Source organism: Homalodisca vitripennis, unplaced genomic scaffold, assembly GCF_021130785.1.
Source record: "Homalodisca vitripennis isolate AUS2020 unplaced genomic scaffold, UT_GWSS_2.1 ScUCBcl_5286;HRSCAF=11945, whole genome shotgun sequence".
NCBI lineage: Eukaryota > Metazoa > Arthropoda > Insecta > Hemiptera > Cicadellidae > Homalodisca > Homalodisca vitripennis.
In genome coordinates, this window is record NW_025781395.1 from 30,391 (window position 1) to 42,293 (window position 11,903).

Genomic DNA, 11,903 nt, shown 5'->3' on the forward strand with positions numbered 1-11,903 from the left:
CGCAATGTGAGCCAGTAACATTTCTGCCACTAGCAGCATATGTAATCCGCAATCATAAGAATTGTTTCTGCTTTGTTATTGTACATAGCTTTATTTTCACTTGTTCAGTCCATACCAATGCGTAAGAGCAATTTCGCTGCCACCGCTTCAGCTACTTTGAGGTTGTAAGTACCCAAAGAGTCAAAATACAAAAAATTGTTTTTCTTTTCTTGCATAAAGTAACATACTCCAATGGGTTCCTGATCCTTTACTGTCTGTAACAAGAGGGTCTCCCGATGGAAAAATGAGAATCGTTTATTGGCATCAATATGTAGGATTTTTCATATAATTTTAAAGGTTCTAAAACATTTTCAATGGTGTCAGAATGTTTCAAAATAAGTACAATGGCTGGTAGCATCAAACAGATTTTTCTTTGGTCTATAGTAGTATTAAGTAGATCAAAATATATAGTTATAGCATCATCTGTAACCCATTCACCATCAAGCAGAGACAGGGCTACAGATACATTATTTTCGGTGTTAGACTGTGCCACTGTAACATTCTTTTCTTGAGAGGCTTGTACAGTGTGCAGTTTGTTATTTATTTCTCTGAGGTCTTTAATTTCTTCCTTGTACATTTTTTCTTTTTTCAGTAGTTTATTTATTAGATTTTCATTCTTGTCTACCATTGAACTGTCACTTTTTTCCTGATTTTTTTTCATTTTCCAATGTTCTTATTGTGTCAGACATGGTTTTAATTTTATTTTTATAGTTATTGCATGTTTTACTGATTTCGTTCTCCATTGCTTCATAAGTGTTAGTTAGCTCTACACGTTTATTTTCCAAGTTTATTAATTTATTTTTTAAAACCGATTTCATTTTTTAACCTTTTGTTTTCTTCATAGTTCTTTGTAGTTATTTGTTCAACTTTGTATTCAGTTTCTTTAAGTTTATCCTCGAGTTCTATTTCATTCTGTGACTTCCTTAACTTTTCATTGTGTAGCTCTTGTTTTAGATTTTCGTTTTCTTGGAGAAGAGCACTTCCTAGCTCAGCTGCAAGATTTAATGAGGTTTCAAGATCCTGATTTCCATTTTGGCATTGTGTTATTCTTTCAGAGAGATCTGGGTCAATGCAGAGCTCTAAATTTTGTTTTTGTACGATATTTATACAATTTGGACATTTCCAACATTGTCTCTCATTCTCTGATAGTTTCTTCACCTCCGAGTATGCAAAATTCAAACATTTTAGATGAAACCACATTTTGCATTGTCCACTGCAGCCCAACGCTCCATACCTGACATTTTTATGGCAAATTCCACAAGGATATTTTGTTTCTTGGTCTTTGGATTTAGAGTCATAGACAGTTTTCATTATTAAAAGTTAACAAAATAAATCCAATTTTAAATATCACTTTTATTTGGAAGACGAAAAAATATCATATGCACACAGATATAATCTGTCTTTATTTGTTACTTATATAAGTGTCAGTTTTACACTGAAAGATAAATAATTTTATTGATTACAGAAATTTGTAGAAAAATGTTAAAATGATAATAAAAATTTTTGCAGCTTATTTATATTACAATAACACATTAAATATGCTAGCCAGTTAAAATCAGCCTTGCAAAAAGTATAATGCTACTGGTTGGATTTTGAACTGACGACCTCCAGAACTTGAGGCTGTAACTTAACCAGTTGAGCAATCTCAACTGATAACAGCTGGTATTGACAACAGTCCCTCTCTTCCTCCTGTCAGATCCAGTTCAACATGTGGTCCTTTCAAACAGCATGTAAATTTATATTCAACACTACAATCAGTCCACATTTAACTACAGTGATGAAATAAAATTAATTAATTTATTATTATTATTGTTCAGGGTACTTTGGGATTATACCGACCACACCCAGACATGAATCGTTATTTCACATTTCGTTTTCTACTGATTACTAGATTAGCGTAGAACAATATTTCGTCAATATAAAACAGGAATTGTCCTTATCGCAAACCCCTCCCCATCCTCAGACAGAGGTCAAAGTCGAGCGTCTAGTAGATAACGTGATTGCAGAGTCTCCGCCGCCCGTTCAGCTGGTGCATCGCTTTGTTGTACTTCCGTGTTTTACCTCTACATTTCTCCAAACACAAAAATTCAACAAAAACAAACATTTACCAAACTAAACTCTTTATTTAAAAAACACTCAAAACTTGTTTTTATTCTTGATCACATTCCGCCACCCAAAATGCGAGTGCCTCCGGCCATCAGCGCGGGCTTCGGCAGCACCTTCGGTGCTGCCCCGCGCTGATGTCGACGAAAGAAAAACATCCCTCGAGATAGTACCTATCAGTAAAATATCAAATTCTAGAGGGGCTAATCAGAAATATAAATTGAATTGTAATGGAAAGGTAATTATGTACCGTGCAAATCACGTGATGCCGCGCGGCCTGCCGTAATCAGGATTCTCGAGAAAGATAAGATAACAGCGACAACAATACCGATCACAATACCTGGAAATGCTTGTAAGTTTGTAATTTTGTAATTGAAGAGTTGTTTTTTCGTTCTATCATGTTTGTTTCTATAAATTTCTATTTTTGTGTTCTTCATACTGGTGTGGTCGGTATAATCCCAAAGTACCTTGTTCAGTGTTGTGCACAAGTATTATTGAAAGTCTAGTATTGTTTTTTATTTATAGTTATCTGTATAATCCAGGTAAGCCTAGGTTCTGACTTTTTATTTGATTCTACAAATAACTGTAGTAATTTAACACTAGTAATAAGTAACCTTTAATTTAATGGCTTATTATTTTGTCAGAGTTTCATTAACACAAAAATCTTCACAGATCCAAATTGGAAATTTAAAAATAAATGCAAAAATGCAAGTTCACTGTTCAGGTTAGGTCTGTAATTAAGTGAATAAATTTTATTGTGTCGAATGAAAACTGAAATTTAATTTTTCAGTCTATTCAAGAGACTTTATTGACTGTACAAAACAAATACTATAGTCACCGTTTTGGCTTTTCCACTCAAAATCCCTCAAAAAACACCAGCAACCAGGGGATGGTCATCACTTAGCACCACTCAACACCCATATCTACTCATTTACTTTAAAAATGACCATAGTTTATAGCCCCTTGTTCAGATAAAAGCTGCAATTTTCTGTTTTTTATTAGCTATGGTGCAATAGTAATGAAAACATCACAGGCATAACTTAGGTGATTTAAAAGGTGTTTGTTCAAGTCTGTTTTACATGTGTTTTGCTTATAGATTATGCTAGATATGGAACACAAATTACCAGAACAAAATAATAGGTTCACAATATAACATGTTGGAAGAAATATAACTTGGACGTTTTAAATTTAATTTTGTTTTTACTTATTTTGTTTTTGTAAAATGTAAATGTTAAAATTCAGGGTTTGTACCATGCATCTTGTGACTTGCGCTTGTGCACGAGAAACATACAATTTTGGACACAATGCCACATGTTTCCAAAAGTGGTTGTACATCTTATTGCAATTGCAAGTAGATGCATGTGCTCCATGAAATTGATGTGGAGGATCTTGCAAAAAATCCTGTCTCTCTAGCAGTTCAATGATATCTGCCTTTCTCTGTCACTTTCTCATTCTGTATTTCATTTACTTTTTTCAATTGTTTATCACACAGAGACGATTAAGCCAAACGCTGCTTGTGCAAAGGAACAAGTTATTAAAGCACCCAATGTTGCTACAAAATCACAGGCATGATATTACTAGAGTTATTGCTAAACCAGAATTTCTCTTTTGAAAAAAGTGAATGAATTGGCACTTTAAATTCAACAATCTTAGTCATTTGGAAATAGCCGTCACACATGATTTATGTTGATATTTAAAATTTTCATGTTCAGCTTGCAGTGCCTGGTCGAGAGGGATGAGCTTAAATGGAGACGAGAGCCGCCTGAAACATCACCAACAATCTGAGGATAATCCCTGGAGATGCGTGGGATGTGGAGATTGGAGTCAGCTACCTCTTCGACTCTCCAGTTTACTGGCAGCTTCCATCCAACTTTCTTGACGACAAGGTACTTGTTGATTCTACAATTTTTAAGATTTTAAATTTATAATTAAGTGTCCAACTGTTTGCCCTACAATTTACGTTTATTAATGATTGGAAATGTCACAGATCTTATCATACGGTGGCCTACTTAACGCTTCACGGTAGAGACAGAGGGAGGTAATACTCGACTACCTTTCAGCTGTTTCTCCTCGTCCTACCCCTCTAAATACAAATGGAGGGCAACCAACCTCATACTGGAACATTATCCCATGCAGCTCAGCACTTCGCCTACGCACAGTGTCAGGTGCGTTTCACTCACACATAGTTAAAGGAAGCTAATGGAAGTAGCCTAAAATAAATGAAAAGAAAAACGATCAACTATTGTACTGTTTCCAGGTTCTACGAACATTTCTGGAGGATTGAAAAATGACCCGACAAGTAAAGTCAGTAGAGAAATGTTGTTGGTGACACTTCAAAACCTGCAGCACATCCTGATCAGGGCTTCAGACTCAGTGGATTTCACCAGAGCTATGTAAGGTTTTATTCATCGGTGTCATCTCTTAGTATTACTATTCCTTATAGGACTATACATACTGTTATTGTGGGGTCTGTTTCCCTTGAAGGTGAAATGTCTCACAAAAATAAAATCTACATTATAGGATTGTCTTATATGGAATTAATGAAGAATTTATTCTTGTCTTATTATAAACTCAAACAATAACTGTTGATGAAATGACAATAGTTGTTTATGATTATAAGAAGGACTCAACTCTATCTTCCAGATTACAAGATGTGACGCTGGACAAGGCAGTGTTGACTCCTGCCGGCAGTCTGCCAAGAGCCCATGGGATAGAGCAGTGTGAGTGCCCACCGCAGTACAATGCCACATCCTGCCAAGGACTCCGCCAGAGGATTCTACCGTTAACAACAACAAGTCATGGACCAACATCATCGGACCAACGTTATCGGAGAGTCCAAGCCGTGCCAGTGCAACAACCGTTCGGACATCTGCGACATTGAGACTGGGCGCTGTATGGTAATGTATCACTTTAATTTGACCATGACTGTACCTGTCTCAATATGGTGGCTAGTGACTCAAAGAGTGAATAAGGAGGCAGGTGAAAAAAGGAAGGTCGGATGCACCATCTTAACTAATATAGGTGTTTTCATTAAAGTTAGTATTCATTAAAGGTGCGGTTGGGTAATTTCTCTAACAGTGTATGGGAAGAAACTGAGTTCATTAACAATAAAAGAGGTGTGAATCCATAATTTTTCAATGTGGGATGGATTTGACAATTCATTTGACATATTAGCTTTCCTACTTTTAACACTTGGAATACTGAGTCTTGTTTTACTTTTCATATATAATAAATCCTTTCTTCTATCAGGACTGATCAGACAAACACCGGGGGCCACCACTGTGGGGACTGTGCTGAGGGTTTCTACGGCAACCCTGATCTTGGTGGCTGCAAGCCCTGTACCTTGCCCTTCTGTTGAGCAGAACTTTGCATTCCGATGTGGACATCCGAGCTGGCCAGGAACCCTTTTGTGCCTGCAAGGAGGGCTACACTGGGAAATTGTGTGACAGGTAGTCAACTTTCTTGTTATTGTAGTATCTGGACTCATATAAATATACTTGTAGTTAACAAGGTCATTACTTGAAACCAACGAAGAAAACACTTAGCTATAAAATTATTTTTTAATTGACACAAAGCACCATTAATTAATCTATTAATCATCCTAATTGTTGTTTTTATTTGGTAGTAACTTACCCAGAGGTTGAAAGCAAATTTATTATTATATATTATAAATTGCTGTTTTAATAAAACAAACCAATTTGCCATTTACTTAACATTTTAAACACTGAATAATCCCCAAAGTTTTGCATATCATATTATATCTGTGGCTCATAAAGTAAAAATGATATGAATGAGTTTTAAAACTGATCAACCTGTTGAACATGTTAAACAAAATTTATTCAAAATTTACCTATAATAATTTTAAGGACCATAGGCAAACTGGTACAAAATATTTACTAAGTATTTGACTTAAAGTGAATTATTGAAGAGTATTTTTATTGAATAAAAGAGGAAAACACCCTACTTAAGGGATGAACTAATTACACACAACATCCGAAGACTCCTCCTACCTGCAACACAGCATTACGCAATGAAACAGCCACTTCCATTGACTTTCATATGTTACTAATCTACCTGACGGCAATGACACAAACATTGTTATGGACAGGTCTATCAGATCACACGGCACAACAAGTACTTAAAATAAACATTCGCAAAATTAACAACAGTTCACAGACCACGTTTTAAAAGAGTTTTTAGCCAAGCCAACCTAAACAATCTGAAATCCCCTCTTGTCAAACAAAAACTGGGACAATATCCACTATGCCCCTAATACAGACGTAGCCTACAACATTTTTACCAATACCCTTCAAAATAGCTCTTGACATTGCCTGTCCCAAGAAAAAAATAGAGCAGAGAAAGAAACAGGTAAAAATCACACTATGACTCTGAGGCTAAAGAGCTAAAAGACATTTTTCTCAGAGCCTTGAGTAAATTTATAATGACAGGGAAATAACTTAGACAAAGAAGAGACATGGGCAAGAAAGAAAAAAGAACTACGATATCAAACTTCGAGATTCTAAAAAAACAAGCGAATTCAAAACTAATTGACTCAGCTAGTAACAAAAGTAAAGCCCTATGGCACAATTATAAACAAAGAGAGGAAAAATTAAAAAGGATCACCCAGATGAACTCTGCATATCAATAAATGAAGAGAATACAAACAACCCCTCTATAGTTTGCTGGACACTTAAATAAATTTTTCACTGAAATAGCTGAGCTGACACTAAAACAAAACAACAACCGCCAACCAACCGACGACAATAATCAAGCAGACCACACTTCAAGAAAAAACATAAACAACCCACTAATTCTACAACTGACTAATAACAAAGAGGTAACATCCATTATAAATTCCCTTAAGGTAAAGTCCTCCAGTGGAGTAGACGAGTACTCTTCAAAAATAGTGAAGCACTGTGTAAATGAACTCACACCACCACTAGTCAGTATTAATTAATAAATCTTTCACCCTTGGTGAATTCCCGTCAGCACGTAAAACTATCAAAAGTATAACCCTAAATATAAAAAAGGACAAACTAACAGATGTGAAAAACTACCGCCCCCATTTCTTTGATCTCGACATTCTCAAAAATTATAGAAAAAGTAGTCCTAAATAGACTCATGGCACATCTAAATCACCAAAAAGCTCATAAATAACAGCCAACACGGGTTTCTAAAAGAAAAGGTCAACTTCGTCTGCTATAAATCAGCCTTGTTGAATTTATTACTACCCAAATTGACAAAGAACAATATGTTACTGCCCTGCTACTTGACTACAGCAAGGCATTCGATTGCTTAGGACATGACATAATTGCAAGAAAGCTAACATCTTTGGGTATAGTAGGAGGAGCAAAAAACTGGTTCATGAACTATTTAACAGGCCGCTCTCAGATTGTCGAGGTGCAAACCACAAGCTGCGGTTGTAAAAACCACAGTCAAGTCCAACCCCATTGCCTGTCAACCGTGGTGTACCTCAGGGATCGGTCCTTGGCCCCGTCCTCTTTGTGCTCTTTGTTAACGATTTCCCCGAACATGTTTCAAGACCAAACACACCACCTGTGTTATGTATGCAGATGACACAACACTCCTGGTCAAAAAATGACACCGCCAGGGGAATCCACGCAACAGCTACAAACACACTTAATAAAGCACTCAATTATTGTAACAGTAACGACCTAGCAATAAACCCCTCCAAAACAATTCAAGTAAATTTCAGCAGAAAAAAAGACCACTATCCCTAACATACTTGATATATCAACAAAAAATTCTGTTACATTTTTGGGAGTTTGTTCTGGACAAACAAACTTACGTGGACAGAACATGTGGATAATCTATGCAAGAGAATCAGTACTGGAATCTATGCCTTGAGGCGAATCAAATGGGTTAGTGATCTGGAAGCTGCCAAAAACAACGTACCACGCTCTTGTAGAATCGCATTTAAGGTATGGAATTGCGGTGTGGGGTGGATCCTCAGCCAATAACAATAACAGACTTCTTCTTCTACAGAAAAAAAGCTATACGAATTCTTGCTGCTGAGCTCGGACCTCAAGAAAGCTGCAGACAAGCTTTTAAAACTCTAGGAATCTTAACAGTCACATCATTATACATTTTACACATTATCTTATACGTTGACAAGCTAAATCTACAGACCAATGAAGACTACCACAAATATAACCCAAGAAACTCCAAGAACTATGTCCTGCCAATACATCGCACAACCCTGTATGGAAAAAGTCCAAGCTACAATGGCCGTAAACTGTGGAACATTCTTCCAACACCAATAAAGCAACTCAAAGGAGCAGCTCTCAAGAAGCGACTCCATGACTTTCTTGTGAGCAGGCCAACCTACACGCTGGAAGAATTCAAAACTTGCAAGAGAAGATGACCTGAGGCGCAGCCATGTTCATTGACACTGACAACATAATATTTGTTTGTACTTGTATTTCATGACCCTATTTCTGTTCTTAATGAACACGTAATAAAGAAATTTGTCTATTGTCTATTGTCTATTGTCTATTGTCTATTCAGTTTTGATATAATAGGAAGAGCAAGTTTACTTTTATCAAATTGGAAGATCTATCTGTTCTTGATCCAAAGACATGCAATTGGAACATTGTTGGAAATGTAATATTTCAAACCCCTTTGAGTACAATTGTCAATTACAACAAAACAGATTAAAAAGTTTAAAATTTGTACTTAGTACTCCAAAATTGAAAAAACCAGTAATCTTTTTTATCATTATTGAAAGTTCTGTGTGAACGCAACATATTTCAATGTCGCAACATAATGTCTCTGACATTAAAAGAAAAGGTCTGGGTTGGTAAAGTTGACCCTGCTCTCTAATATAGAATAGTTTATACACACTTCTAATAAATATTTGTTAGTAACATTAAGACATGCTATGTTACCGACAGGTGCAGCTACGGGTGGTACGGGTACCCGTGGCGGCCCGGGGGCTCGTGTGTGTGGCGTGCGAGTGTGACCCCAATGGCAGTGTGAGTGACGTGTGTCACGAGGAATCAGGACAATGCAACTGGCAGGCCTGGCATCTCTGGGCGAGACTGCAGCCAGTGTCAGGCACGCCACAGTTCTCACAGACAGAGGCTGCTCCAGTGAGTACACATTGCTATTGTTTCTTTGTTTCAATGCTTGTCAGGCACGCCACATTCTCACAGACAGAGGCTGCTCCAGTGAGTACACATTGCTATTGTTTCTTTGTTCAATGCTTGTCAGGCACGCCACATTCTCACATGACAGAGGCTGCTCCAGTGAGTACACATTGTAATTGTTTCTTTTGTTCAATGCTTGTATTGATTGAAAAGCATATTGCTGCTGTCCAGAACAAAAGGATTACGTTTTGGTATAGAATAAAATGTTTTCATATGTTTCAAAACGAGATATAAATACTGATTTAAAACATAGTCTACAAACAATTTAAATTAATGCAGGATCAATAGGTCTAACCAATTCCAAGGATAACTGTTGGAGTGTGAGGAGCTAAAGTATGTTGCTAGCTCTTCGTGCGTGCTCTTTCCTGCCTACTGTGACTGGAGGCTAGAACAGAGTTTGCCTCTCGTTCTTAGAATAAAATATAATCTCTTTATTTTCATTTATTAATGTACATTTTAATGAACTTACTATTAAAAAAATTTTATTTTATTTTATTTTATATTTATATTATTTTATATTCTATGAGGCATTTATTATTTAACCATGACCAAAAGGATAGATTTTAAATTGCAAATAACCATTTAAATCCCAATAACACATAACCTAAAAATACCTAAAAATATGCGAAAGTTCCTACTCCTGAAAAGGTTAAATTTCTCTTATAAGATGTGTTACATTTTATTTGATAAAACAATGTCTTATTCATGTCTTTTAAATTTTCAAAAATTTCTTTTGGAATCCTAAGCGTGTAACAATAAATTTTTGTAATGTGTGCAGTTTATAAATGGATTAAGACATATAGGCAATAGACAATTTCTTTATTTACATAATCATGGAAATTAGTAATCTGTCATGTAGTTACATTAGTAGTCAGTATTTAAAAAGAGTGTCTTCTTTCAGCAGTGGTGTATACAGAAAATTATTCTGGAGGGCCTGAAATCGGAGGTAGTTTAGGGGATTGAAGTACCCTCCAATAACAGGGGCTCGGAAAATCTTCCTCTGGGAAATTGTTGAGCTTTAAGACCTCATAAATATGTTTTAGCTTAAAACAAACTACTGGGAGCAGTTTTTAATGTTTGTCAATAAAACTTTGTGGGGAGGGCTTTGCCCCCTGAGAACTCCTTGTGTAACGCCCATGTCTTTCAGTGTTTCTTCTTTCATAAATTCATCATTGAGTAGTAGGGTCTCCATCAGCCAGTCATTCGCTTCATCAGCAAATATTATAGCGATTAAGAAAACAGATTTTGAAAGGATTTTTTAGTATCCAAACAAGTAAAAATTAGCCAGATTTAAAATTAATTCCTGAAATTATAAATTTGTGCTGCTGTCCACAAGGTAAAATTAAATACCGTTTGTTAACACTATGATTACTTATGTTTGTTGCTATGTACAGGTTGTGATGATGGGTGTACGGGGCTGCTCCTGGACAAGACGGAGTTGCTGGCAGCCGAGTTGGCTGACAAGGCGGGGCACCTGGAGAGTGGGGGACTGGCCCCACCATGGGAACAGCTGTTTGCCCTGGAGCATCGTACAATGGACCACCAGCTATTGCTGGAGCAGTACAAGAACGCCTCGCGTGCCGTGCAGAACTTACCCGCCAAAATTGACGAGGATATCAGCAAGAAAGTCAAACAGCTTCTCAATAAGGTAATACAGAGGACGTTTAATAGTTTTATTTCATTAAGCAAGGAGTACAGATGAAAACTGGTTCGATCTGTGCAGAGCACATAGTCCTGATTTTTGCTTGTAGGATTGTCATAAATAATCGTTATATTAGTGGTACAATGCAATCATACTAGTCTCTTTCAATGACACAACAAAAATCATTATTCATATTATTCTTATGAAGATAGCTACAAAAAGTTAACTCAAATTACATTTGTAGCAATACGAGTTTATTTTGTGAGCCTAATAAAAACATTTATGCAGTTAATTTTTAAATATATGTTTGAACACACCATTCTGCTTCTGCAAATATGAGAGAGTTGTACATTTAACTCTTCCATTCTTGATATTGTAATTGAAAAGTGTGTAAAGTTTCAAAATCGGCCAAAATGAGCTTGTCATGGAAGCTTAAACTTATAAATGTTTTTGTGGGACCACTGTATATTATAGTATGTATATCAATTAATATTACTGATTCAGTAGAATTTCCTTTTTTTAAACTTTCCTTCATCTGTGATATATTATTTACCAATCGTGTTCCATTTGGTTTCATGCTACAGGAAGCTTCTGAAGTGAGTATTGAATCCAAGATAATTTGTTATAAAGTTTACTAGTTTTTTATATTGGACAGGTCTCAATCCAATATTTGATTTCATGTCTCATATGAAGATTATATATTTTATTTACTCTAAGTATTTAATTCTGTGAAGAAGATCATAAAAACTTTAGATGATAAATGTGTCAGTGAACATGTATAACTTGGACAATGTCTATTGTTGTGATGTTGAACCCTGAGTGATATTAATTAAATTATTAGTTACATTTTTAGGCTTGAGTGTGGGACTAAACATTTTGGTCTGCAGCAAATAACCATTTCTTAACATTGCCTTCTTTTAATTTATTAAAATAAGCCCTACATAAAAAAA

At 35.9% G+C, this 11,903-nt stretch overlaps 2 protein-coding genes across 2 annotated transcripts; both read left to right on the plus strand.

The window, feature by feature from the left end:
• The first annotated feature begins 4,235 nt into the window (after positions 1–4,235).
• LOC124373305 (laminin subunit alpha-3-like) lies at positions 4,236–5,023 on the plus strand. The gene is made up of 3 exons (XM_046831687.1): positions 4,236–4,302; positions 4,400–4,535; positions 4,786–5,023. Exons 1-3 carry the CDS (start codon positions 4,236–4,238, stop codon positions 5,021–5,023), a joined length of 441 nt encoding a protein of 146 aa, XP_046687643.1.
• Positions 5,024–9,169: 4,146 nt separating this feature from the next.
• LOC124373306 (laminin subunit alpha-1-like) lies at positions 9,170–10,959 on the plus strand (the record flags this gene model as incomplete). Its single annotated transcript, XM_046831688.1, has 2 exons — positions 9,170–9,332; positions 10,706–10,959. Coding segments are annotated over exons 1-2 (417 nt in total), but the record flags the coding sequence as incomplete, so codon positions are not given.
• Positions 10,960–11,903: the final 944 nt, after the last annotated feature.

Bases quoted from the DNA above. Each gene is read 5' to 3' on its own strand.
- LOC124373305 (XM_046831687.1), top strand. From the start codon at position 4,236: ATGGAGGGCAACCAACCTCATACTGGAACATTATCCCATGCAGCTCAG. The intron at 4,303-4,399 runs GTCAGGTGCGTT...TACTGTTTCCAG, and splicing joins GCACTTCGCCTACGCACAGT to GTTCTACGAACATTTCTGGA. The intron at 4,536-4,785 runs GTAAGGTTTTAT...TCTATCTTCCAG, and splicing joins GTGGATTTCACCAGAGCTAT to ATTACAAGATGTGACGCTGG.